This window comes from Protopterus annectens, chromosome 5.part0 (genome assembly GCF_019279795.1).
Source record: "Protopterus annectens isolate FY-2018-M chromosome 5.part0, PAN1.0, whole genome shotgun sequence".
NCBI classification, from domain to species: Eukaryota; Metazoa; Chordata; order Ceratodontiformes; family Protopteridae; genus Protopterus; species Protopterus annectens.
The window spans coordinates 5,851,334-5,878,023 of NC_056735.1; the positions used below are offsets into that span (position 1 = coordinate 5,851,334).

The 26,690-nt window shown below is 43.0% G+C and overlaps 1 protein-coding gene across 1 annotated transcript in view; it reads right to left on the bottom strand.

Moving 5' to 3' along the window:
- Positions 1-26,690, bottom strand: part of CYFIP1 (cytoplasmic FMR1 interacting protein 1) — a 2,370,671-nt gene that overhangs the window by 235,909 nt on the left and 2,108,072 nt on the right. The window contains exon 27 of the mRNA XM_044072062.1: positions 26,297-26,391. Within this exon, the coding sequence (XP_043927997.1) occupies positions 26,297-26,391 (95 nt within the window). The remainder of the gene's footprint in view (positions 1-26,296; positions 26,392-26,690) is intronic.

Here is a 26,690-nt window from a genome sequence, read left to right on the forward strand (position 1 = left end):
AAGATAGAATGTACCAAGTTCCTCAATCTGCTTTGCTTGGGTGCAGCAGACTGGCTATCAAGCAAACTACAGGCTACGACAAACTTATTCTGCAAAGATGACAGCACTGAGAGGAAGGGAGAAGGTCCTGGGAATTCCACTCTATATTATTTTCTGAAGGATTGAGAAACCTTAGTGTTCTCCCACTGAAACAGTGGCATATTCTGGAAACAGTTTCAGAGAAACAGAATCACTGATAGTGAGATTCAGATAATATGCATGCATAATCAATGTGAAGAATATCACTGTGGAACCCAGCCAGGCACCAGGCACACAGGACATTACATACAAGATATAATCCATATAGCTTGGGCTATTCGCAGCAGTAATCAATGTGAAGAACATCACTGTGGAACCCACCCAGGCAAACAGGACATTACTTACAGGATATAATCCGTATAATTTAGGCTTCTGCAGCAGTGATCAATATGAAGAATATCACTGTGCAACCCACCCAGGCACACAGGACATTACCCACAGGATATAATCCATACAGCTTAGGCTATCGCAGCAGTGACCAATGTGAAGAACATCACTGTGGAACCCACACAGGACATTACCCATAGGGTATAATCCATATAGCTTAGGTTATCGCAGCAGTGATCGATGTGAAGAGCATCACTGTGGAACACACCCAGGCACTCAGGACATTACTCACAAGATATAATCCATATAGCCTAGGCTATCGCAGCAGTGATCAATGTGAAGAACATCACTGTGGAACCCACCCAGGCACACAAGACATTACCCACAGGGTATAATCTACATAGCTTAGGCTATGGCAGCAGTGATCAATGTGAAGAACATCACTGTGGAACCCACCCAGGCACACAGGACATTACCCACAGGATATAATCCATACAGCTTAGGCAATTGCAGCAGTGGTCAATGTGAAGAACATCACTGTGGAACCCACCCAGGCGCACAGGACATTACCCACAGGATATAATCCATATAGTTTAGGCTACTGCAGCAGTGATCAATGTGAAGAATATCACTGTGGAACCCACCTGGGAAACGGGCACACAGGACATTACCCACAGAATATAATCCATATATCTTAGGCTACTGCAGCAGTGATCAATGTGAAGAACATCACTGTGGAACCCACCCAGGCACACAAGACATTACCCACAGGGTATAATCCACATAGCTTAGGCTATGGCAGCAGTGATCAATGTGAAGAACATCACTGTGGAACCCACCCAGGCACACAGGACATTACCCACAGGATATAATCCATACAGCTTAGGCAATTGCAGCAGTGGTCAATGTGAAGAACATCACTGTGGAACCCACCCATGCGCACAGGATATAATACACATAGCTTAGGCTATCGCAGCAGTGATCAATGTGAAGAACATCACTGTGGAACCCACTGAGGCACACAGGACATTACCCACAAGATATAATCCATATAGCTTAGGCTATCGCAGCAGTGGTCAATGTGAAGAACATCACTGTGGAACCCACCCAGGCACACAGGACATTACCCACAGGATATAATCCATATAGCTTAGACTACTGCAGCAGTGATCAATGTGAAGAATATCACTGTGGAACCCACCCAGGCACCAGGCACACAGGACATTACCCACAGGGTATAATCCATATAGCTTAGGCTACTGCAGCAGTGATCAAAGTGAAGAACATCACTGTGGAATCCACCCAGGCATACAGGACATTACCCACAGGGTATAATCCACATAGCTTAGGCGATCGCAGCAGTGATCAATGTGAAGAACATCACTGTGGTATCCACCCAGGCACACAGAACATTACCCACAGGATATAATCCATATAGGTTAGGCTACTGCAGCAGTGATCAATGTGAAGAACATCACTGTGGAACACACCCAGGCACACAGGACATTACCCACAGGATATAATCCATATAGGTTAGGCTACTGCAGCAGTGATCAATGTGAAGAACATCACTGTGGAACACACCCAGGCACACAGGACATTACCCACAGGATATAATCCATATAGCTTAGGCTATCGCAGCAGTGGTCAATGTGAAGAACATCACTGTGGAACCCACCCAGGCACACAGGACATTACCCACAGGATATAATCCATATAGCTTAGGCTAGTGTAGCAGTGATCAATGTGAACATCACTGTGGAACCCATGCAGGCACACAGTATATAATTCATATAGCTTAGGCTACTGTAGCAGTGATCAATGTGAAGAACATCACTGTGGAACCCACCCAGGCACACAGGAAATTACCCAAGAACAAGTTTATTATTAAGTTCCTCCACTCGATATCTGGTCGAAACTCCTTTGGCTTCTCACTGGTTGTATTTGAGTGTCTTTTGCAGGGTCCATTCCTTTTTCTCTTTATTCAAGCATGTCTAGTGCTTCCTGAGGAGAAGTAAATGATGTGTCTCCATCTGGCAGAAAAATCTTAATGGTCAATGGAAGTATAACCTTGTATCTTTATCCTTAATCTTAAGCATCCTTGGGGCAGGGATAAGAGTCATTCTCCTCCTATGCATTGATGTAGAAAAACCTTGCTCTTTTGAATACTTGAATGTTCCCGAAAGTCAAATGTAGTCACAGTTTCCACAGCTGAAGGAGCATTCTTTATGTACATATGTAGAAAAACAGACTAAAACATTTCTCCCCACTGTTTAAAAAAATACAAAAATGAAAGAAAGAGTCAACATCTTACAGTCACTGCACAATGATGGGGTGGGGGAGCAGAAGTAGTAGATTATTAAATAAGAGTGACATGCTAAGTTCAGGTAAGAGAATATATCAGATTCTAGCCTATGGACATCAACTCAGAACAGTAGGATACTCTGAGTATAACATTCATTAACTGGACTGGTAAAAAAGAACCTGATTTTACATTTAAAATCCATCTGAATAGCTACTCAATACAGGGCTGGTGTCACATGTTAAATTCAAGTATAAACTTTCTTACACCTTTTTCTATACTTTTTCTCTTGGTATATTTTCTGTGTCTTAAAGTACTACCAAGATACAAAGCAGGAAAGGTGACCAGGACTAGTAAAATGGATTATGTAAATGAGACAGGAAAAATGGATTCCAAAAGGAATAATCTGTATGTTATACAGACTACGAGATGTTAGAAGATAGGAGATAGAAAGAAGAAAAGAAGAAAATGGGGGAGGTTAGTGGATTAAGAAATATCTGAGACACACTGGGAGATTACATAAATGTTACCAGGGAACACAAGTATAGGTTTAGAGGTGACTGCCAGGCTAAGAACCACGAAGGGGGGGGGGGGGGTCTTTTTAATTCTGGCCTTGCTTTCCAAATGTATCAAGTAGGCTGATACTCTAGGGTTGTTTTACAGGGTATATGCAGCCTTAGACATGGGTGGTCAAGCATTTACAGGCTGCCTCTCTACTAGAGACAGAGGTGCCAAAATAGGGGTAAATTTCCAATTCATTATCCACTGGTCCACGTTACACTTGAAGTGGGTTAGAGAAGCTCTCTGCCTGCCATAGATGGGAAGCATGTCTCTGAAACACATACCTGTCCTATTTATGTTGCAGCCAAAGTTTAGGTCCCTAGACTGGGTAATTTTGATGCTGTTTGTTTTGGGGATGTGCAACGGGTTCATCATACTGGGATCACATGGTGCTTTGCAGACCAGTCATAGATCACCTATCAGCAAACTGTAGGTTACTGAGTACTAGGCTTTCAGGTGGTCTGTATAGGATGTGTTGTTTATGCCATGTATTCTTTCTTTGAGGAACCTATGGGGACTCTCCAATTGTTGCATATGCCTGGTCAGGTGTACACCAAAGGAGGTGCTGTACTCAATGATTAGTCTGATGAGGGCTAAGTATAGTGGAACAATGACATCCTTGGACCTAGATGCCACAGCCTTACTTATAAGTTCTGCAAGACAGAATGATTTCCCTTATCACCAAAGTCCTGGTTGCTGTTATCATGTGTTCCTAGATCTGTGACCACTGTATCTGCTGTTAGGGGTGTATTATTCATGTGCTAGTTTTCACAGGTAACTGTTTTCCCAAAGGATACTATTACATATTTGTTAGCATTAAGTTTTAGACCACAGCTCTGGCCCCAGTTATTTGCCTGTCTCAAACCTTCTTGGAGGGTATGTGTGTCACTGGGGGATTCTATGACTGCACCCAAACTGAAATCATCTGCAAACTTGGTCTGACAGAGGCCCATAATATTGTCCATGATCTCAGAAAAATGAATGCCAAAAAGGAGCAGCTCCAGCACCAAGCCCTGAGGGTATTCTACTAGTGACTGGTCTCTGTGCGGGTAGACTTTTCCTTTCCAAACTTCTTAGGTCCTATCTGTGAGCCAGATGGCTATCCAGAGTAACATAAGGGTTTATACTCAATATCATTTGTTTACCAACAATGCCAGACAGGGGTACTGTGTCAAAATCTTTGGCCATGTCAAGGCAGGCAGTGAGCATTTTTCCCTCATCCACTGCTTTGGTGATCTTCCTGAAGAAGTCCAACAGGCTGATTATGCATGACTTTGCTCATGACTGAAGATTTTCTATGTCATTCTTTACCATCTTCCATGACAATTCTTTCTATGGCCTTGCATTAAAGACTAGTTAAACTTACGGGTCTGTATATGGCCTGCCCTTGTGCAGAGGGATGACATATGCACTCCTCCATTCAATTGGCAACAAGGCCTATCTCTATTTTACAGTTAAATAGTGATTCTAGTGGTCTTGATTAATCATCTTTCATGCTATTAAGGAGGCATCCTGGCATGTTATCAGGGTCCACTAATGTAGTGTTCTTGGGCTTGGACAGTGCATGGAGAACCAGTTCCCTAGTGATAACTGGGGGAGGTATGGCTGAGGGTTATCGGGGGGAGTGTGAAATAAAATTACAGCTAAATCTGGCAGCCAGTAGATTTGCTACATCTTCCAGATCATTATAGGTGGTTCCATTTACAATTAGTTCAGAACATTGTTATGTATTGCCTTTAAGGTTGTGGACATAGCTGAAGAAAGCCTTGGGATTGTCCTTGGCCTGGGAGGCCCCCTAAGTTGCTTGTTTAGATTGATGAGAGAGGCTTTACCTTGCAGGGCACTGCCCTTCCTAATTTTTGCCATGATGTTCTTTCTTTTGTTATACACACTACTGATGCTGGGATTCTACCAGACTGGCTTGATTTCTGAGTTTGTCATGGGCTTTTCCCAGCAAGTACTGCTGCCTTAATACAGCTAATGGCGTGACTGTACACAGCTTATTTGAACAATTCTACAGAGGCAGCGGTACTCAGTTCAGGGGAGGGGACTTGGAATTTTGCCAGGGTGTCACTTAATAATAGGGAGTGTAACTTAGAAGAATTCCTAACAGTACCAGGGTTTGCAGGGGCCCCTGATTTTAGTTTTATTTCAAAGGAGGCAACTTTATGGTCTGGCTCGACTGATGAGGATATCACACTTGAGGGACGAGAGCAGGGTTCTCCCATATTTGTGAAGATCAAGTCCAAGGATGTTAATGCTCCTAGTAAGCATCTAGACTATCGGGGTCCAGTGTGTGTTCACAAAATTCTGGAATCTCTCAGCCTGCATGTTTCTGGGTTTGTATAATTCCCAGTTTCTACTGGGATAGTTAAAACTACTTAATAATATGATGTTGGGTTGAATGGGGAGTGCCTCCAGAACATATGAGCAAGAGGTATGGATTTCCTGGGTCACAGAGGGAGACCTGCAGCTTGCAAGGATATGATATGGAACTTTGCCTGTGATAATTTATATGTGGAGAAGTTCAAGCCTGTCATGCTGTTTAACGGACCTTGACATATGGTTGTTTTTGATGAAAATTGAGACAGCTCCACCTTTTGTTCCTTCCACATATTTCTGTGGAAGCATTCATACAAATATTTCTACACACTGGCAAAATGTAACCAAATTTATACTGAATTAGTAGACTTGTTCTGTAGGTGCAATGAGAGACTGAGCAGCTATAGACAACCTATATAATGGGGGTGTAAAACCTTAAGACAGTACAGACAAAAAATACAAGACATAATTAATGGGACAGGAAGGTAATACTTACCATTTACTAAACAATGCTACTCGAAATAGTGACAGGAGAAGAAATACAGCAAATATCAAGAAATGATCTGGATAGTGATGCTAATGGCTGAGAAAGCAATTACAAGGAAATGAAACAGCAAAGAATAGGTCCAAGTACCTGAGGTGAAGCTATTAACGGAAAAAGTGGAGAAGAGGGAGGACAACTAATTAACAGACACAAACAGAAATTAAAATTTGTTTCTCATTGGTTTTCTTGGCTGAGGTACTTGGAAGATTTACGAAAACAAAGTACAGATGTATAGTCAAGCTATTACCTTGCACTATTCTTGGTGTACAATACTATATAAACAGTGCATATAGTTAAAACTCTGTTTAAAGCCAAACATGCAAGCAAAAAGGGGAAAATATGGACTCTATGAAGCTCTATCACTGAGTAACTGGGTAAAATGGAAAAGGATAGAATAACAAATGGTAACACATAGGAGACAAAACACCAACTACTCAGGAGGAGAACTTTATTTATTTATTTTTTATAATATGTTTTAAGTTTTATGTTTTCTCTTGTCAGCTGTTTTCCAGGAAGTCCTTCAAATTCTCTGGCACGAGGTTAGATTTTGCTGCCAAAATCCACTATAAGAATCCCAGACTGGTCAGGCAAAGCAATAGTTTCACCCAAAATGACCCACATACAAACACCTACAACTATGTTCACTTTAACAATAGGAATACATAGCTTCATAGGCTAATGGCCCTGGAGCCTTTACAACCCTAGCCCATAGGATTACCCTGGCATTGTCCCACCCGACCTTAGTTTTCAGTGACTCTGTCGAGTAGAGCCACTGGAGTGATCCCTAAGGTGAATTTTCTATTTCCCATCCACTCATCAAGATTTCTCTTGAAGAGGGCCAGTGAGGTGCTCTGTTTGACATGTATGGGGAAGTCTATTCCATACCATGGGCAGTCTCTGGGTTATGAACCTGTCCCTCAGCACGTTCTGTTGACTGTGGCAATGAGGTTGCGGTCTCTGGAACTTGTGGTGTGGAGGGATTGGGATTTCTTTAGATGTAGCATTTCTAACAGAGCTGAGTCAGACATGGCTTTACAAGTCAAGCAGAAACCGCCTCTAAGTAGGCGATATGAGACAGAGAATAGTTGGAGATTTTTGAGTCTGTCCATATAGAGCAAGTGTTTAAGGCCTAGGATCCTCTTTGTGAGGTACTTTTCTGGCCTCTCCAGTTGTTGCAGTGAGGTACATGCGAAATAGGCCACTGTACTCTGTGATTGGCCTAATGAGGGAAGAGTAGAGGGAGACAATGACCTCTTTCTTCCTGGATGCAAAACCCTTAGTAATGAGATGTGCCACATCGAAGGACTTTCTGACCACAGTGGCAGTGTGGTGGTCAAAAGAGAGGTTGCTGTCAACCTGTGTTCCCAGATTTTTTATAACGCCTTCTGTGTTCAGTGGACTACTATCGATGTGGCAGTGGTTTTTCCCAAAGGGGATGACGACACATTTTTTTGACATTGAGCTTAAGGCCATGGCTCTGACTCCAGTCGTTGGTCTCAGTGAGGCCTTTCTGTAGGATGTCAGCATCACTTGGGGAGTTAATAATGACTCAGAACTTGCAATCATCTGCGAACATTGTCAGCTAGAGTCCCTTCATGTTGGACTGGACTTCTGAGAAGTAGATACCAAACAGGAGAGGACCCAGGAACGATCCCTGTGGGACTCCACTCATGACTGGTCGGCAATCTGACTTGGAGTCGGCTACTTTCACACTGTGGGTTCTATCTGTGAGCCACGTTTCAACCCACCTAATGATATAGGGGTTGATGCCTAGCTTAGTGTGTTTTTCTATGATTTCTGAGTGGGGACTGGTATCAAATGCTTGGCCAGATCAAGGTAGGCTGTATGAACCACTTTGCCTTCATCCGCAGCTCTGGTGACTGACTCGAAGTCGACCAAGTTGAGCAGGCATGATCTACCCTTTGCAAAATCAAACTGTGTGGGATCCAGAGTCTGGAGATTCCCTACATTCTTTTTTATTAGGTCCATGACGATGCATTCCATAGCTTTGCATATCACACTTGTCAGGCTAATGGGGCGATAGTTCCCAGGGTCTGTAGTCGCTCCTCCTTTGTGGAGAGGGACGACTATAGCAGTGTGCCATTCGGTAGGGACAAAGCCTGAAGTGAGGTTGTGACTGAAGAGGGCACACGGGTGAGGTGCCAGTTCACTCTGCAGTTCATGTAGAACACAGCCAGGGATATTGTCAGGTCCCATAGAAGCTGTATTCTTGGCCTTGGACAGTGCTGTTTTAACCTGTGCAGCAGTAATACTGGGTGCCTGCCAATCTACTGGTATTGTGACTGGTCCATTGGGGGGGGGGGTGGCAATGAATCTGTCGGGCAGTATATTGGCAATATCTGTTGGCTCAGTATATGGGGTACCACTGTGCTGTAGCTCAGAGCAAATCTGGGTATTGCTGTGGAGGTTCTTTACAGAACTATAAAAGGCCTTCTGGTTGCCTTTACTATCTGCTGCAATTCTGTTTTCATAGCTAGCTTTAGAGGATTTGATGATGGATCTCAACTTTTTGTTGAGGCTGATAAGAGAGTTTTTCCAGTCTTGGGACTTCACCTTATTCCGCATCAGTTTCCTCCTTCTGTTGTAGAGTTTGTTTATGGCAGGAGACCACCAGATTGGCTTCCTTTTTTTGGAGGAGAGTGTTCTATGGGTATGACGAGATCCATGCATCTGGGTACGTGTTCGTACAGTGCATTGGTGCATGATACGGCAGTCATGCAACTATTCCCCATTTGCATGGAAGCTGTGAAGTTAGCCACCTCTGCTCTTAGGAGCCCAAAGTTAGCTTTGTAGATGTTTTTCATGGTGGTTACCTTTGCGGGGTGGGAGTGGGAGGGATGTGGATTTCCAAGGTGATTAGTTTGTGGTTGGACCTAACCAGGGAGGAGTTGACTATTGGTGTAAGGCAATGGTCGCCCATGTTAGTAATGACCAGGTCAAGGATGTTGCTACCTCTAGTGGGGGTAAGAACGAGCTGGTCCAGGGCACTGGAACTAATGAATTCCAGGAAACTTTGGGCAAGTGTATTGGTACACTAGTAGTTTTCCCAGTTAATGGAGGGGTAGTTGAAGTTGCCCAGTATGAGTGTGTTAGGTTTGACCCTAGTATTCTCCAGGGTGCTTAGGAACATGGAGTGAGTGTCTTGGGACATGGTTGGGGACCTATAACAGGCTACAACATGAATCGCTGTCTTCCCAATGTTAGCTGCACCTGAAATATCTCTGATGCATTATGTTGGGCTACCAGTCTGGAGGTGTGCACATCCTTTATGAATATGGAAACACCACCACATTTGGAGCTTCAGTCCAAGTTCTGGGGCCGAAAGGTGTGGAATGAGTTATAGCCTGGTAGTGCAGGGGTGCTTTCTGCTGCCTTGAACCAGGTCTCTGTTACAAATGTCGATGCTCTCCATTTTAAGGAGTGCTTCGAGTGAGTGCACTTTGAGATTTAGACTTCTAGTGTTGAGCAGCATGACCCTCAGATTGCACATGTTTGCAGCTTTTACAGTGGTAATTTGGTCATTGGAACACTACCTAAAAAGGCACTATAGGGGAGGCAATAGCTTTGGCCAGTATCCAGAAGCCCAGGGGTGACAGATGTAGGCCATCTCAGGCAAAGCATCGAGGTCTGTCAGTCATGTCATCCCAGGCAGACAGGTACTGGATCCCCTTAGAATGACACAATAAACTTATCCAATTGTTGAAAACAATCATTTTTTGCTTGTACTATGGTATAATTCTGGGTGATGGTAAGATGCTGCTCAGGGCTAGGGTCGTACTCACCTGGGCTACATAATTCGAGAGCTCCTCCATGTCTCTCTTCATGTAGTCCAGGGAGGTATGTCTCAGGTCATTCACACCCACATGTACAACGACAGAGTCATATTTGTACCTGTTGTTGAGGGACCTAAGTGCGTGCGTTATATGGCGGATCCTGGCACCTGACAGGCAACTGACTGTTACTTTCTCCTTATTAAACCTAGTGAGTGGGACATCAGTGTGCCTCACTATTGAGTCACCTATGACTAGTGTGCTGGGGCATGCTATTTTTGCTTTGGTTGAGTGGCACACTGTGTAGGAGAGTTGTGTTTCTCATGATTAGTGTTGTGTTGTGGTGGTCAAATGCATTTCTGCCTTGGAGATCTCTGCTGTTTGGGTATATTTTTATTGAGAGCCTCCGCGAAGGTGGGTGTGTGGTTTGCATTTTTATGTGAAGGCAGTGCTGGTGCGTGTTCTGGAGGGCTATGTGTTCCATGTGGTGTGGTGCATGTGTCGACCTTCTCCTCTTGACCAACTATTCCGGTCTTGGCTGAAGAGTGCATGGCTTCCAATCTGGATATTAAGTGCATCTCTCGCAAGTCTGAGTGTTGGGAGGTAAGAGGAGAGGGTTGTCGGTGTATGCAAGGCAGTTGCTACATTTCCTCAGGATACCCAAGTTCACCGGGTTAACAGGAGAAAGCACAGGGAATTGATCTTTAGATATGCCTGGAGGGGTGGGCATTAATAGTAAGTACTGGAGCTGTTTCCTTGTAGAATGTTTAGCGCTGTTAGCACTTTTATTTGCTACAATAATTGCTACAAGAAGTCTGTTATGGTAAAGTGCTAAACTAACAAGCTAGTAAAAGTGCAGGAGAGGACAGAAATAGCAGATCTAAGAGAAAATTTGAAGAGCAGACTTTGCCACCTCTCAGAAACTTACAAACTGTCCTGGATACAGCAAATCTGTATCTGGACTAGACTGGTTACAGGAAAGGCGGGAAAAGCACAAACATGGGCTTTTAGACCAGAAAGTTGAAGGAGATGGAAAAAACTGCCTAAACGGCCAATAAACTACAATTTCTGGGCCAGAAACTGCTCCTCTTGTGGTAGATAGGCTACCTAGTGCTTACCACTCCCACTGACAAGCTAGAAGGCTTCCCTCTGACACAGAGAGGCTTGGGGGGCTCAGAAGGTTACAAACAGTAAAAAAAATGTAGAAATTAACCGGACTTCAGCGTGAATAAAATACTATAATTTTATTAGTTAAAACACATCACATAAAATAACTTTAGTTCAATAAGTGAGTCAGCTATATTAACTGGTCCACTGGGCACAAACTTGTATCCCTTTAAGAACTCTAAATGGTCTTTTGTTAAATCCACACCCGCATAGTTATAAATTTTAAAGTCCTGATAAATACCAATGAGCCCCTCATTTAGTACAGTTGTGTACACTTACCATAAATGTAGATGTTCGAGTGTATTCACTGTTGCAGTCATCACATTTGGGTTATCTGCCTGTAGGTAGCCCTCAGCCAGCCTGAATACCAGAGTCTTAGAATCCTGCGTCAGATGCTGTCTCCTCTTCCATGACGTCAGGTCGTCTGGGGTATAAAACATGCAGCTGATGCCATTACATCAGTTTTTCTTGCCCCAGATGTCAGGTGCCCCCACAATGGGAAGCAATTATAAGGTATGGTACACCTCCAACAAAAAACAAATACACCAGAAAGCTTAAATATACCAAACAAGAAGGAAAGGTACAGCCAAGAGAAGTCAGGGGGCTGGAGGGAGGGTAACCAGGACTGCAACAGTGAATACACTCTAACATCTACATTTACGGTAAGTGTACACAACTGTACTATGTTCTTCATGTTTCACTGTTGTAGTCATCACATTTGGGTTGATTCCCAAAGCTAAGGAAGGGAGGAGGAAGTTAAGAGATAATTAGGGCCAGCTATTAAGCCCTGCAAAACTGCAGTGGCAAACCCAGCTCTGGATTTAGAAAATAGAGGCATGTGGTAATGCTTGGTGAAGGTATGTACCGAGCTCCAGGTAGCAGCTTCTAGGATATCCCAGGTAGGAACTCCTCTGAGAAAAGGTACAGAGGAAGATGTAGCCCTGGTGGAATGTGATCTTATCCCCTGTGGGGTAGGCTTTCCATGGTGCTTGTAGTGGAAATAAATGCAATGGGCTATCAATTTGGAAATGGTTTGCTTTGAAATGGCCTTCCCCTCGGCCCCTGCAGCAAAGTCAACTAGCAGCTGCTCAGATTTTCTGAGAGGCTTAGTCCTGTCCAAACAGAATCTAACTTGTCTGTGCACGTCCAGAGAGTGCAGTATTCGTTCTCCTTTGTTTTGTGGATTATGGAAGAAAGTAGGCAAGTGAATGGACTGATTAAATGCCACAACAGACACCACCTTGGGCATAAAGGAAAGATTGGTCCTGAGGGAAACCCTGTCTGAATGGACGATAATGAAGGGTTCCACTGCCATGAGGGCCTGTAATTCAGACACTCTTCTTGCTGAAGTGATAGCTAGAAGGAATGCTGTTTTCCAAGAAAGGAATTTCAACTCTGCTGTTGCAGCTGACTCAAAAGGAGGGAGAGTGAGCTTTTCCAACACAAAGTTAAGGTCCCAGGCTGGAGTAGGGGCTCTCCTGGGGGGGGTCTTAAATTTTTGGCCCCTCTAAGGAATTGTTTTAGCAGAGGATGAGAGAAAAGGGGTGGGCTCATTATTATAATGAGCTGAAATGGCAGAGGCATGAATTTTAATTGACGAGAAGGATAGGCCCTTGTGGAGCATTTCTGTTAAGTACTGAAGAATATGAGGTAAGCTGGGCACCGTTGTGCCCATCCCCTGAGCCTGGCTCCTGGACCAGTATCGTTTCCACTTTTCAGCATAGATTTTCTAGTACTAGGCCTCCTAGCCTCCAGAATGACATCTAGCACCTGCTTACTGAGGGATGCTATTGGGGAGCTCAAGGAATTAGTCAGGTTGCAAGGTTCATGGTTTGAAGCTGAGGGTGCAGAATCTGGCCCTCCTGCTGTGACAGCAGGGAAGAGAGGGGTCTGAGGTGGGTGCCATGGTAACAGCAGTGTCATACTGCGCAAGAGGGGGTACCAGTGCTGGTGTGGCCAGTCTGGTGCAATTAGGATTGTCCTTGGCTTGTCCTGTTTGATCTTTAGCATTACCTTCGAGAGGAGAGGCAGAGGGGGAAAGGCATAAACTGAGAGGCTTTCCCAGGTAAAGGACATGGCATCCACTTTCCAAGCTTGAGTGTGGGGAATCTTTGTGCAGAATTTGTCTAATTGTTAGTTCTGAGGGGAGGCAAAGAGGTCTATCTCTGGAGTCCCCATTTGCTTCTAAAGAGGTTGAATATTTTTGGTTCCAGTTTCCATTCGTGTGGGTCCATGGGATTTCTGCTTAAGTTGTCTGCCAGTGAATTTAGCTTGCCTGGCAGGAACTGAGCTTGTAGGTGCACTTGGAAGCTCAAGGCTGTGTTCCACACAGCCATAGCTAGTCCACAGAGAGGGTACGAGTGGGTTTCCCCCTGCTTGTTTATGTACCACATAACTGTGGTGTTGTCTGTCTTTACCAATAGTTGTCCTTTAAGAATGCGGTCTTTGAAGGCTGTCAAGGAATTCTGTACAGCTAACACTTCTTTTTGGTTGACATGCAGGTGCATCTGTCTCAGGTTCCATTTGCCCTGAATGCACTGCCCTGCAAAGTGAGCCCCCAATGCATAGTCTGATGCATCTGTTGTTAGGGTTTGGCCGGCAGGGGGTAGAGTGAAAGGGGAGCCCCTTGTTGTAGTAGCAGGCCTCTGCCCACCAAAGGAACTCTGTCTTTATACAAGGAATGATAGGAATCATTGATTCCAGGTCCTGAGAATGTTGACACCATACGCTTTTTAGATACCACTGTAGTTTCCTCATATGCAGTCTTGCATATGGAATTAGTAGTATGCAAGAGACCATGAACCCCAGGGCTTGCAGAATTTTACTTACAGATAGCTGGGTCTTTGTGGCCAATAGTTTGAAGTAGGTTGTCAGGTAAACTTGTTTCTCTGGAGTGAGGAAAGCCATATGGGAAGTTGTATTCAAACTTGTTCCCAGGAATACAATCTGTTGGCAGGGTACTAGGTGAGATTTATTTTCGTTTATGGTGTACCCCAGTGAGGTTAGAGGTTTCTTTACAAATGCCAGATGTTATAATAGCAAGTCGTGGCTTTCTGCATGAATCAGACAATCGTCCAAGTATGGGTATATTTGAATATTTCTCTGCCTGCAAAATGCAAGGGCTGGAGCTAGACACAAATACCCTGGGCGCAGTAGATAAGCCAAAGAGAAGTGCAGAGAAGCGTAGGTATTTCCTGCAATATTCCCTTACTGGGATGTGCAGGTAAGCTTCCTTTACATCTAATGTTGCCAGCCAGGCATCTTTGCCTAGCATAGAAAGCAGCTGTTGAAGTGTTAGCATTGGGATTACCAGGAAGGTGTTCAGAATAGAGAGGTCCAGGATAGGATGCCAAGAGCTGTCTTTTCTGGGTACCAGGAAAAGTCTTGAATAAAAACCTTGTCCCCTTTGTTCTGCTGGGACAGGTTGAACAGCCCTGATACTTAGAAGAGAGAGAACCTGCTGTTGGGTTTCTGCCCACTGATTTGAGGGAAGATCTGGCCAATCGTTTGGGGTTGGTAGAGAGTGGAAGTGGAATCTGTATCCTTGGGAAACTATATTCAAAACCCATTTGTCCTGGGTAATAAGTTTCCAGTTTTTTGCATGCAAGGCAAGCTTTCCTCTTAAGGGAGCAGGCACTTGAGCAGGACTTGGGAGGGTTAAGATTAAGTCATTGTGCCATTTTTCCATAGGGGGGTGGTTTATTGCTCCCTGCTTTGGAAGTGGGAGCCCCCCACTGCTTCGACCTGTGCGCAGTCTGAGACTGTAACCTAAGTGGTCTGCTGTTCCTGGGTTTAGACTGAGAGGGCCTGAAACAGACTAGAAAGGACCAGTTCTTTGAAGGCCAATGTCTACTAAATCTGGGAGGCTGTATTTGTAGGAAATCTTTAACAGTTTGCATAGATTTAACTTTTTCCTCCATCCTTTTGAGGACAACTTCTGCTTTGTTGCCAAACAGGCAGTCTTGGTTTAAGGGAGCATCCAGTAATTTAGCTTTAACATGATCTGGCAAGTTTTGCTCCTTAAGCCAAGCATGCCTTCTAAGTACAGACCCAGTGACAGCAGCCCTGCAAGATGCTTCTAGAGAGTCAAACCCACATTGCAAAGTATGTTTACCAACTTGTCCAGCAGAATGCATTAAATCCTGTAATTCTGTGTGTTCAGCACAGTCAGGAATCAACATCATTTTCTGTTTAAGTAGTCCTATAATATGCTGCTGGTACTTTAACATATGAAACTGGCAATTTAAAGCCCTAATGGCCAAAGTGGCAGAAGTGTATACTTTCTTACCCCATCTGTCCAAGGCTCTAGAATCTCTATCAGAAGGGGTAGGTTTTTTGGCAGCAGTAGCCTTAATGCCTTTTGATCCTTGGGAAATGGTCTCTGAATCAGCAGTCGGATTCTTGAACAGGAACTTGTGAGAGTCAGGTACTCTGTAATACCTGTCAGGTTTTCTGGGAGCTAGAGGTAAAGTGTCTGGGGAAAGGCTAGATTCCAAGTAAGTATCATCTACAACGTCCAGAACAGGAGGGATCGCTAAAAGCCTGTGCTGAGGAAGGAGTATGAATTTCCTAAGCCTCTTTTTGGAATCACAGTAATCCTGGCTTTTCCAGCAGAAATGCGCCCTAAGAGTGTGCAAGGTTTCACCAAAAGAAAAATCTTCTGGAGGAGAAGCAGAGGGAATGGAGTCCTCTGCATCAGAATCCTCATAGGTAAATATGGGCAAATCCTGGTAATCAGAAGGAACAGAAGAATCAGATTCCTGATCAGAAGAATCAGAAAGAAAATCAGTTCTAGGTCTTTTACAGGGGGAAGTGTGGCTTCCCCTAATTAAAATAATAAGGTCTTCAGCCATTCTAAGCATTTGTTTTTTAGGCATATGGGCCTGAGCATGTGGTTTGGACGTCAATTTTCTAGGTGTGGAGCAAGTTTTAGGCCTAGATGAAGAAGATGGTGTCGATTTAACATGCAAATCTGTAGGCCTGAATACACCCTCAGAAGCCAGTGCCTGCACAGCGGCTCCGGACCCATCCAAGGTAGAGACAAATGCAGGTTCCATAATCGAAGAAGCATCTCGTGGCATACCAGACTCAGAATGGGTCTCAGTAGAGGCCTGCGAATATTCCGGCGGACTGGCGACTAGCTTAACGGAAGCGTCGTCGGCAGTTTTGGACCTATGTGGCCTGTCTCTGTCTTTATCTTTATGTTTTTTTCGGAAGATCGGTAGTCGGATGGCTTAACAAAGCCACTTCGGAGTACTGATACAGAGTACCAAAATAATTTGCTGCAAAAATAGCCCCACGACGAATAGTTCAGGGATTGAATAAGGCACAAAACCGACAGCAAGGTACGTCGTGGTCTGGGCCTAAGCAAGGAATGCAGTACGAATGAAAATCTTTATGAGGTATTTGCTTTCTACAGGTAAGACAATTATTAACTTTTACTGACATCGGTTGGAGCAAGAAAAAGAATCCCCAACAGGGTACTTATCTTTTTATGAAGACTTTGGTTCTGAAACTCGAAAACAAAAATTTCAGGAGTCGGCCGACCGGCACTTGCAAGCTGCTTCTGCTTCGGGCACTGCACTGAAAGAAAGACTGATGTAATGGCATCGGCAGCATGTTTTATACCCCCAACGACCTGACGTCATGGAAGAGGAGACAGCATCCGACGCTGGAATCCAAGACTCTGGTATTCAGGCTGGCTGAGGGCTACCTGCAGGCAGATAACCCAAATGTGATGATTGCAACAGTGAAACATGAAGAGCATCCTAATTATTTCATCAATGTTGGCCCTTTGTTGTGGTGGTCCCACCTCTGCTTGTTGTGTGACTGTTGCCCCGAATCCACCATCACCTGTGTTTTATTGGCTAATCGTTCTGACCTTCTCACCTCCTGAAAACCCTGTGCTTCTTCTAAAAAGGAATCGAGTTCCCCTATTGTGGTCCCCATTTCTTGTCTGTTAGGGTCAGGTTCAGTTTCCCATGATTGTGGCCTGTGTTGTCCTACCCCCCACTCATCAGGGTGCCTTCCTTTGTTAATAGATTTGCTGCCAGGAATCTTATATGCCCTACTGTCTTGATATTGTTTAAAGTCCCTGTCTAGTTTTTTCAACTTTTTTTAAAAAAAGTTGTTACTTTTTTTGTCTACTCTTAACGGGACTTGGTTATACAAATACTCATACTCTTCAAATAATAAATCATTTGTAATAGCTTGGCTCAGTGTATCCACTTCATTACCCAGGGCTTCCAGAACAGATTCATTATAGTGAATCATTTTTAACATCAATTCAAACCCACACTTGTCAAAAAAAAACAAAATCCTGAACTGTTTCCCCGAGTGCAATTCACTCTAAAGGGAAACTTATACATCCTAAATCCCTGAGGAACAATTTGTGTTTAAGACATTCACGCAAATATTCATTTTCAGTTTGTAAACTTTTAAATTTTAATAACTTTTTTCAAAGTTAAATACCATTTCTTTTAATGTAGAAAAGTAGCGTGGTGCAGAAGATACATTAGTAACATTCCCCTGACCCCCCCCCCCGACCTTGAAAGGTAAAAACTCTGTCCATAATGTCTTTTAAATTGACATTCCTTTCATGATTAGTCCGAGAATTGCCCCTCTGTTTCCCTTCACAAGTATTAGCATTTGTAGAGGCAGAAACACTCTGGCTTCCATTGAAAAAGTTTTTATCAACAGTACCTGAAGGTGGGAGACTATCCCAGTAGGTCGCCTCCCTTACATCGTCATGCTGTCCATTAATCCGCCTGTTGTTGCTGGAATGAGCTTGCTGACTGTTGAAGCCAGTTTTTTGATGGTTAACCCCAGTATTACTAATGTCTGTGTCCTTCTCCTGTTCTACAGACATCCCAAGGCTGTTCCCAAGAAGTTCACTCACATTTCCTTTCAAGGAAGAAGCTGTGCATACACCCACAAGATGCTGTTTGCCAAGCTGCAAAAACATCTCAGTTCATAGGTAGGTACTAGGCTATTGGCCCTAGGGCCTATAAAAGCCTAGTCAAAAAGGTACCCTGGCTTTCGCCACCCAAGAAAATAATTTTCCTGTGTCCCTGTCGAGCAGAGCCAAAGAGGTGATCCCAGGGGTGAATTTCCTATTTCCCATCCAGTCATCAAGATTTTTCTTGAAGAGTGCTAATGAGGAGCTTTGTTTGATATAGATAGGTAGTTTGTTCCAGATTATAGGAAGTCTCTGGGACAGGAATCTACCCCTCCAGCATGTTGTCTATTGTGGTGACAAGGTTTAGGTCCCTAGAGGCTGTAGCTTAGAGGGACAGGAATTTCTTTAAGTGGAGCATGTCCAACAGCTCTGGGTTTAACATAGCTTTGTATGTTAGGCAGAGATCGCATCGGAGTAGGCAAAATGCGACGGAGTAAAGTTGAAGTTTTTTTGAGACGGTCTGCGTAGGGCATCTGTTTGAGGCCAGTAATCCTCTTTGTGAGGTATTTCTGTGGCCTTTCCAGTTGTTGCAGGTGTCTTGTGAGGTACATATCAAAAGGGGTGCTGTACTCAATAATGGATCTAATGAGTAAAGAGTAGAGGGGAACAATGACCTCTTTTTTTCCTGGATGAGAAACCTTTTGTGATGAGGTGTGCCACGGAGAAGGATTTCCTGACTACTGTGGCAATGTGATTATCAAAGTAGAGACTACTGTCCACCTGTGTCCCAAGGTCTCATCACACTTTCGGTGTTAAGTAGACTACCACCTATGTGGTAACTCATGGGTACAGAGTTTTTACCAAAGGGGATGACAATGCACTTTTTGGCACTGAGCTTGAGGTCATGGCTTTGACACCAGGCATCAGTCTCAGTGAGGCTCTTTTGTAGGATGTCCACATCATTAGGAGTTTGAATTATGGCTCCTAGTTTGGAGTCATCTGCGGACTTCATTAGCAAAAGACCTTCTGTGTTAGCCTGTACTTCAGAAAAGTAGATTCCAAACAGGAGAGGAACCAGGAATGAACCCTGTGGTACTCCACTTGTCACTGGTCTGAAGTCGGATTTGATGTCTGCTACTTTCACGGTATGGGTTCTGTCAGTGAGCCAGTTGGCAACCCATCTTGTGACATAGGGATTTAGACCTAGTTTAGTGAGTTTATCTATAATTCCAGAGTGGGGGATGATGTCAAAAGCCTTGGCGAGATCTAGATAGGCTGTGTGAACCACCTTACCCTCGTCTACGGCTTTGATGACTGCTTCAAAGAAGTCTATCAGGTTTAGGAGACATGATCTTCCTTTTACAAACCTGAACTGGGTGGGGTCCAGAGTTTGGAGATTACCAATGTCTTTGTTTATAAGTTCCACGATGATATGTTCCATGGCCTTGCAGACCAGGCTTGTTAGGCTAATGGTGCGGTAGTTCCTGGGGTCCATGGTGGCTCCCCCTTTGTGAAGTGGGATAACTGTCACTGTGCACCATTCAGTGGGCACAAAGCCTGAGATGAGGCTATGATTGAACATGGTGCTTAAGTGGGGTGACGGTTCATTCTGTAGTTCATGTAGAATGCAGCCTGGGATGTTGTCAGGTCCCATGGATGCTGTGTTCTTGGCTTTGGAGTGTGTGGTTTTTATTTGTGCAGCTGTAATTACAGGAACTTTTCATTCTTCCGGTATAGAGATGGGCCCTTTAGGGGGTGAGAGGGAGGTAAAGTTAGGATTGAACCTATCTGTCAGGATGTTGGCAATATCAGTTGGTTCTCTATATTTAGTGCCATTGTGCTGTAACTCAGAGCAGATCTGAGTGTTGCCATTAAGATTCTTGACATAGCTATAGAATGTTCTGTGGTTGTCTTTAGAATCCATGGCGATTTTGTTTTCGTAGCTAGCTTTGGAGGATTTTATGAGGGATCTCAGCTTCTTACTGAGGCTGACCAGGGAGTTCCTCCAATCATGGGATTTTACTCTTTTTTGCAACAGTTTCTTTCTTCTGTTGTAGTGTTTGTTTATGCAGGGGACCACCAGATTGGCTTCCTTTTTTTTGGAGGATAGCACCTTGGTTCTGATAGGGATAGCACAATCCATGCACTCGTGTAAGTGCTTATAAAGTGCATTTGTGTAGGATTCAGCAGTCGTACCTCTATTGTCCTTCTGCATGAGTGACGTGAAGTTTGTCACTTCTGTCCTAAGAAGCATGAAGTCGGCTTTGGAGAAATTTTTTATGGTGGTTTCCCTAATGGGGGGTGGGGCCGGGATGTGGATGTCTAGGCTGATTAGCTTGTGGTCAGATCTGACCAATGAGGAATTGACGTCTTGTGTGGAACACCGGTAGCCCATGTTGGTAATGACCAGGTCTAGGATATTGCTGCCCCTGGTGGGGGTGTGGATAAGTTGATCCAAGCATTGGAATTTATGAATCCCAGAAAACATTGAGCAAATGTGTTGGTACCAGTTAATGGAGGGGTAGTTGAAATCGCCCATTATTAGGGTGTTCGGTTGTACCTTAACATTTTCCAGTGTATCAAGAAATGAGGAGTTGGAATCCTGGGGCATGGTGGGGGATCTGTAGCAAGTTGCAATTTGGATTGCGGTCTTGCCCAGAGTTAGTGACACTTGGATAATCTCTGATACATTATGCTGAGCAACTAGCCTGGAGGTGTGGATATCCTTAATGAATATTGACACGCCTCCGCCTTTAGTGTTTCAGTCCAGGTTAGGTGGCCGAAAGGTGTGGTATGAATTATAGCCTGGTAATGCAGGGGTGCTCTCTAGAGTCTTGAACCAAGTCTCTGTCACTGCACAGATGTCGATGTTCTCCATTTTAAGGAGTGCCTCGAGTGAATGCATTTTGAGGTTTAGACTTCAAGCATTGAGTAGCATTACCCTCAGATTTTGCTTCCTTGTACCTGTTACGGTGGTGAATTTGTCATTTGAACTTTGCCTAAAAAAGGCACTATAGGGGGTGGCAAGAGCCTTAGCCAGTATCCAGAATCCCAAGGGAGATAGGTGCAGGCCATCTCTGGCAAAGCATCATGGTCTGTCAATCATGTCATCCCAGGCAGACAGATACTGGATCCCCTTAGAGTGACACCAGAAGCTTAGCTAATTGTTGAAGTCAATCATTTTGCCCTTGTACTGTGGTATCATTCTGGGTGATGGCAGGATGCTACTCAAGGCTAGGGTCATACCTGCCTGGGCTACAAGATCGGAGAGCTCTTCTATATCTCTTTTCATGTAGTCCAGGGAGGTACATCTCAGGTGATTCACACCAACATGGACAATGACAAAGTCATATTTGTACTTGTTGTGGAGTGACCTGAGTGCGTGTGTTATGTGGCGGATCCTGGCACCCAACAGGCAGCTGACAGTAACTTTCTCCTTGTGTAGCCTGGTGAGCGGAACATCAGTGTGCCTGACTATAGAGTCACCTATGACTAGAGTTTTGGGTACGTTGTTATGTCTTATGGGCTGTGGTTGTGTGGCACAGTGAGTTTGTCGGCTGCGTGTCATTTGTGTTGTGTTGGGAGGTGGAGGTTGCTCGTGTTTCTGCTTTGGAGATCACTGAAAAAGTGCTCAAATGGCCTATAAACTACAATTTCTGGGCCAGAAACCACTCCTCTTGTGGTAGATAGGCTACCTAGTACTTACCACTCCCACTGATAAGCTAGAAGGCGTCCCTCAACACAGAAAGACTTGGGAGGGCTCAAAAGCTTTCAAACAGTCCTGGATACAGCAAAACTGTATCTGGACTAGACTAGCTACAGGAAAGGTGGTAAACAAGTGCAAACGTGAGCTTTTAGACCAGAAAGTTGAAAGAGATGGAAAAACTGCCCACTCCTCTTGTGGTAGATAGGCTACCTAGTACTTACCACTCCCACTGATAAGCTAGAAGGCGGCCCTCAACACAGAAAGACTTGGGAGGGCTCAAAAGCTTTCAAACAGTCCTGGATACAGCAAAACTGTATCTGGACTAGACTAGCTACAGGAAAGGTGGTAAACAAGTGCAAACGTGAGCTTTTAGACCAGAAAGTTGAAAGAGATGGAAAAACTGCCCAAACGGCCAATAAACTACAATTTCTGGGCCAGAAACCACTCTTATGGTAGATAGGCTAGAAGGCATCCCTCCAACACAGAAAAGCTTGGGGGGCTCCGAAGCTTATAAACAGTCCTGGATACAGCAAATTTGTAAATGGACTAGACTAGTTACAGGAAATTGCGGAAACAAGCTTAGAATATTTTTGTTACAGAAAAGCAGCTAAAACAGCACTAAAACAATTCAAATGCAGTGCAAGCTAGCACAATTGAGTGTGTAGCAATATTAAAGCAATTTATTCAAACTGTATTCTGATCTGAATTCAATTATTGTTTAATTCAACCCTGAACAGTTAAAAAGTGCCAAAAATAAACTTATCAGCTGAGAAGCACACTCAGTCAGAACACAAAGTAAAGTAGAAAAGGAGAAAGGAGAAACATAAGATAATTCAAGGTTAAGGGCCTATGTGGGTTGGCCTATTCAAATGTTCTCTCTGTTTTTGGTAGAATTAGCTAATGATACTAGACTGGGATAGAGCTGAACACATGGGACTGGTAAGGGCGTCTGAAATCAAAATATGATCTCACTGCACTCAGTTGAGTGAGCAAATGAGATGGACCCAGGAGGAGTGTTCAAATACAAATTTACAGAAGGGGAGAGCAGTTCCAAAGCCACCAGGATTAATACCACAAAAAGAACAGGGAAGGAGGGCGGGAAACTAGCTGCAGAGAGATCACAATATTCAGTGAAGCAAATAAATACACAGAAAAATAAAATGCAGTACTATCTTATAACACTGCAAGTTTGTAATAAATTAGATGTAGGTGTATAACAGCTAACCAAACATCTCAAATATTCAGTTATTCAGCAGAAATAAATTCAGATAAGTGACTAAGACTTATAAGCACAGAGAAACCCTCTAGGCTAAGAGTTCAACACCGAATATCAATGAAGTGAGAATAATAACCCCACTTACTGCAGAGAGAGAGATCACAATATTCAGTGAAGCAAATAAAAACACAGAAAAATAAAATTCAGTACTATCTTTAACACAAAGCATATGCAAAGCATATTAGTTTACTCAAACTATTAGCAGGGGGGCAAGCCCCCCTGCACCCCCCACACCACCTGCTACTTAAACATATCAACTCCAAGATCACACTTTACTACACTAAGATGAGTTATGCTGTGGTACAGCAAATTAAAAGGGAACATGACTATGGTTATAACAGGTACTCATGAAGCACGTAATATGTTTGCCATTTTCTTCTGTGGAGTGCAGTCTTGGAGTTAATATAGTTAAGTAGCAGGGGGTGTGGGGGGCTTGCCCCCCTGCTAATAGTTGAAGTGTAATGTGTTTTCTTATCTGTTCGTTGGTGTACTCTGTTTTTTCAATATTATGAAATTCAGTATTTTGAGTTTTCAGTATTTTGAACTTTCAAGATTTTGGCTTCAGTGTTTTGAATTTCAAGATTATAAGCTTTCAAGATTTAGAAGCAGATAAAACCTATATAAAACAAACAGTGTGTGTGTGTGTGTGTGTGTGTGTGTGTGTGTGTGTTACATATATATATATATATATACATATGTGTGTGCATATATATATATATATATATATATATATATATATATATATATATATATATATATATATATAGATACAGTGCAATGAAAAAATATTTGCCCCCTTTCTGATTTATTTTTTTGCATGTTTGTCACACTTTAATGTTTCAGATCATCAAACAAATGTAAATATTAGACAAAGATAACCCAATTAAACAAAAAATGCAGTTTTTAAGTGATGATTTTATTTATTAAGGGAAAAAAAACAATCCAAACCTACATGGCCTATGTGAAAAAGTAATTGCCCCCTTGTTAAATCATGAAGCAACTGCGGTTAATCACATTTTTGGAAAAGCTGAGTTCAATTTCACTAGCCACACCCAGACCTATTGAATCAAGAGATCACTTAAATAGAACTTGTCAGGCAAAGTGAAGTAGGCCAAAAGATCCCAAAAAGGAAGACATCATGCCACGATCTAAAGAAATTCCAAAACAGATGAGAAACAAAGTAATTGACATCTGTTTGGTTACAAAGCCACTTCTAAAACTTTGGGACTCCAGCAAACCATGGTGAGAGCCATTATCCACAAATGGAGAAAAGATGGAACAGTGGTGAACCTTCCCAGCAGTGGCCGGCCTACAAAAATTACCCCAAGAACGCAACGATGACTCATCCAAGAGGTCACAAAAGAACCCAGAACAAAATCTAAACAACTGCAGGCCTTACTTGCTTCAGTTAAGGTCAGTGTTCATGACACAACCATAACAAAGGGACTGGGCAAAAATGGCATGCATGGCAGAGTTCCATGACGAAAACCACTGCTGACCAAAAAGAACATAAAGGCTCGTCTCACTTTTGCCAAAAAACATCTTGAAAATATTCTGTGGAATGACAAAACAAAAGCTGAACTTTTTGGGAGGTGTGCGTCCCATTACATCTGGAGTAAAAGTAACACAGCATTTCAGAAAAAGAACATCATGCCAACAGTCAAACATGGTGCTGGTAGTGTGATGGTCTGGGGCTGCTTTGTTGGACAACTTGCTGTGATTGATGGAACCATGAATTCTGCTCTCTACCAAAAAATCCTGAAGGAGAATATCCAGCCATCAGTTCGTGACCTCAAGCTGAAGCGCACTTGGGTTCTGTAGCAGGACAATGATCCAAAACACACCAGAAAGTCCACGTCTGAATGGCTTAAAAAAAAAACAAAATGAAGGTTTTGGAGTGGCCTAGTCAAAGTCCAGACTTGAATCCAATTGAGATGCTGTGGCATTGACCTTACAAAGGTGATTCATAGTCAGAAACCCTCCAATATGACTGAATTAAAACAATTCTGCAAAGATGAGTGGGCCAAAATTCCTCAACAGCAATATGAAAGACTAATTGCCAGTTATCGCAAATGCTTGGTTGCAGTTGTTGCTGCTAAGGGTGGCACAACCAATTAGGTTTAGGGGGCAATTACTTTTTCACATAGGGGCATGTAGGTTTGGATAGTTTTTTTTCCCTTAATAAATAAAATCATCACTTAAAAACTGCATTTTGTGTTTACTTGGGTTATCTTTGTTTAATATTTTCATTTGTTTGATGATCTGAAACTTTAACATGCAAAAAAATAAGAAATCAGGAAGGGGCAAATACTTTTTCATTGCACTGTATATATGTGCACACACACACACACACACACACACACACACACACACACACACACACACACATACCTACACACATACCTACATATACCTACATATATACAAATTGAAAAACAGTAGCAATGGAAAAACTGGATGGAAAGGAACCTGAGGTCAGTCATATCACATGACACAAGGCTGAATAGCAACAAAGGTGCCTGAAGATGTCTAACATGCTTATACTAAGGACCTTTTCTACTTTTGATGCTGTTAGTAACTTTCCTGCTGTAAATGCACTCCTTTCTGAGGTTTACATTACTGTGAATTTCTGCACTAACGATACTTGATTCCAAGTTTCATCAGAGCTCTTTTACTTTTCCTCATATTTTAATATTTAAACATTAGAGACAGAGAAAGACAGCTTAATCTACAGTACAGAAGAAATAAAGCCGTCTGTGAAAACAGAGAACATGAGCATACAGGTTTAATCTACAAGGTAGATGCACATCTTTCTTACGCAGACTTATTTGCTTGCAAACATTTCTGATTATCATTTTTACTGTAAATAGATTTGTACTCACTGTTTATGTGTATGCACTATGTGCAGCCTTATTCTTTGCATATGTACCTTCTAATGCTGTGCATTGCTTGTGTGTCTATCATACATACATATATCTTCTGAGTGTATCTGTTTTCATGTCTTAGTTTCTGTCTGTCACGAGAAAGGATATGTGCAGGATCATTTCTCTAATACAGTCATCAAATGAATAGATTCAGAGACAAGAGGTAGTTTTACTTCTCAAAAAGGGTGAAGGACAATTTTAACAGCAGCTGTACAGTTAAAAACAGAATGGTAATTACATATGCATAAGAAAAATAAAAGCCATCTTCTTTATTTTTTGGTGAGAAGCTTCTAGTGAAGTAGAAGCTACATCTTAATTATGAGCAAAGAAACTTACAGACTGCCATCACATTCGATGGTTCTATACAAGAATAAGGGACACATTAAAATTAACAACTTACCTGAGGTGTTCCAAGTCTCTCAATTAATGGAACAAGATGAAGTGGGGCATATTTTCCTTCTAGTCGCTTCATTTTAGCGTCAAGTCTTTCACCCTCTGAAAGCAAGAAAAGTTAACTTTCTTCAAATGACAACCATCCACTTAAGGCAGTACTGGGTCATAACTGAAAAAATGCTGTTGATAACAAATGCAGTCACCATTCTTTATTCTTAAATACTAAAGCTACCCTTCCATTACAGAATTAACAAACCAGTGCTCTTCAACCAAAGGCCATTATGACACTCCTGAAGGCTAAGGTGCACCTGCTGGATTTCACATGCTATAGGGATAGGACCCATTGCCAAACTGTTTTCTACTAGTTTATCAGAAACCGTGAGGTCAAGTTTCATCACAGC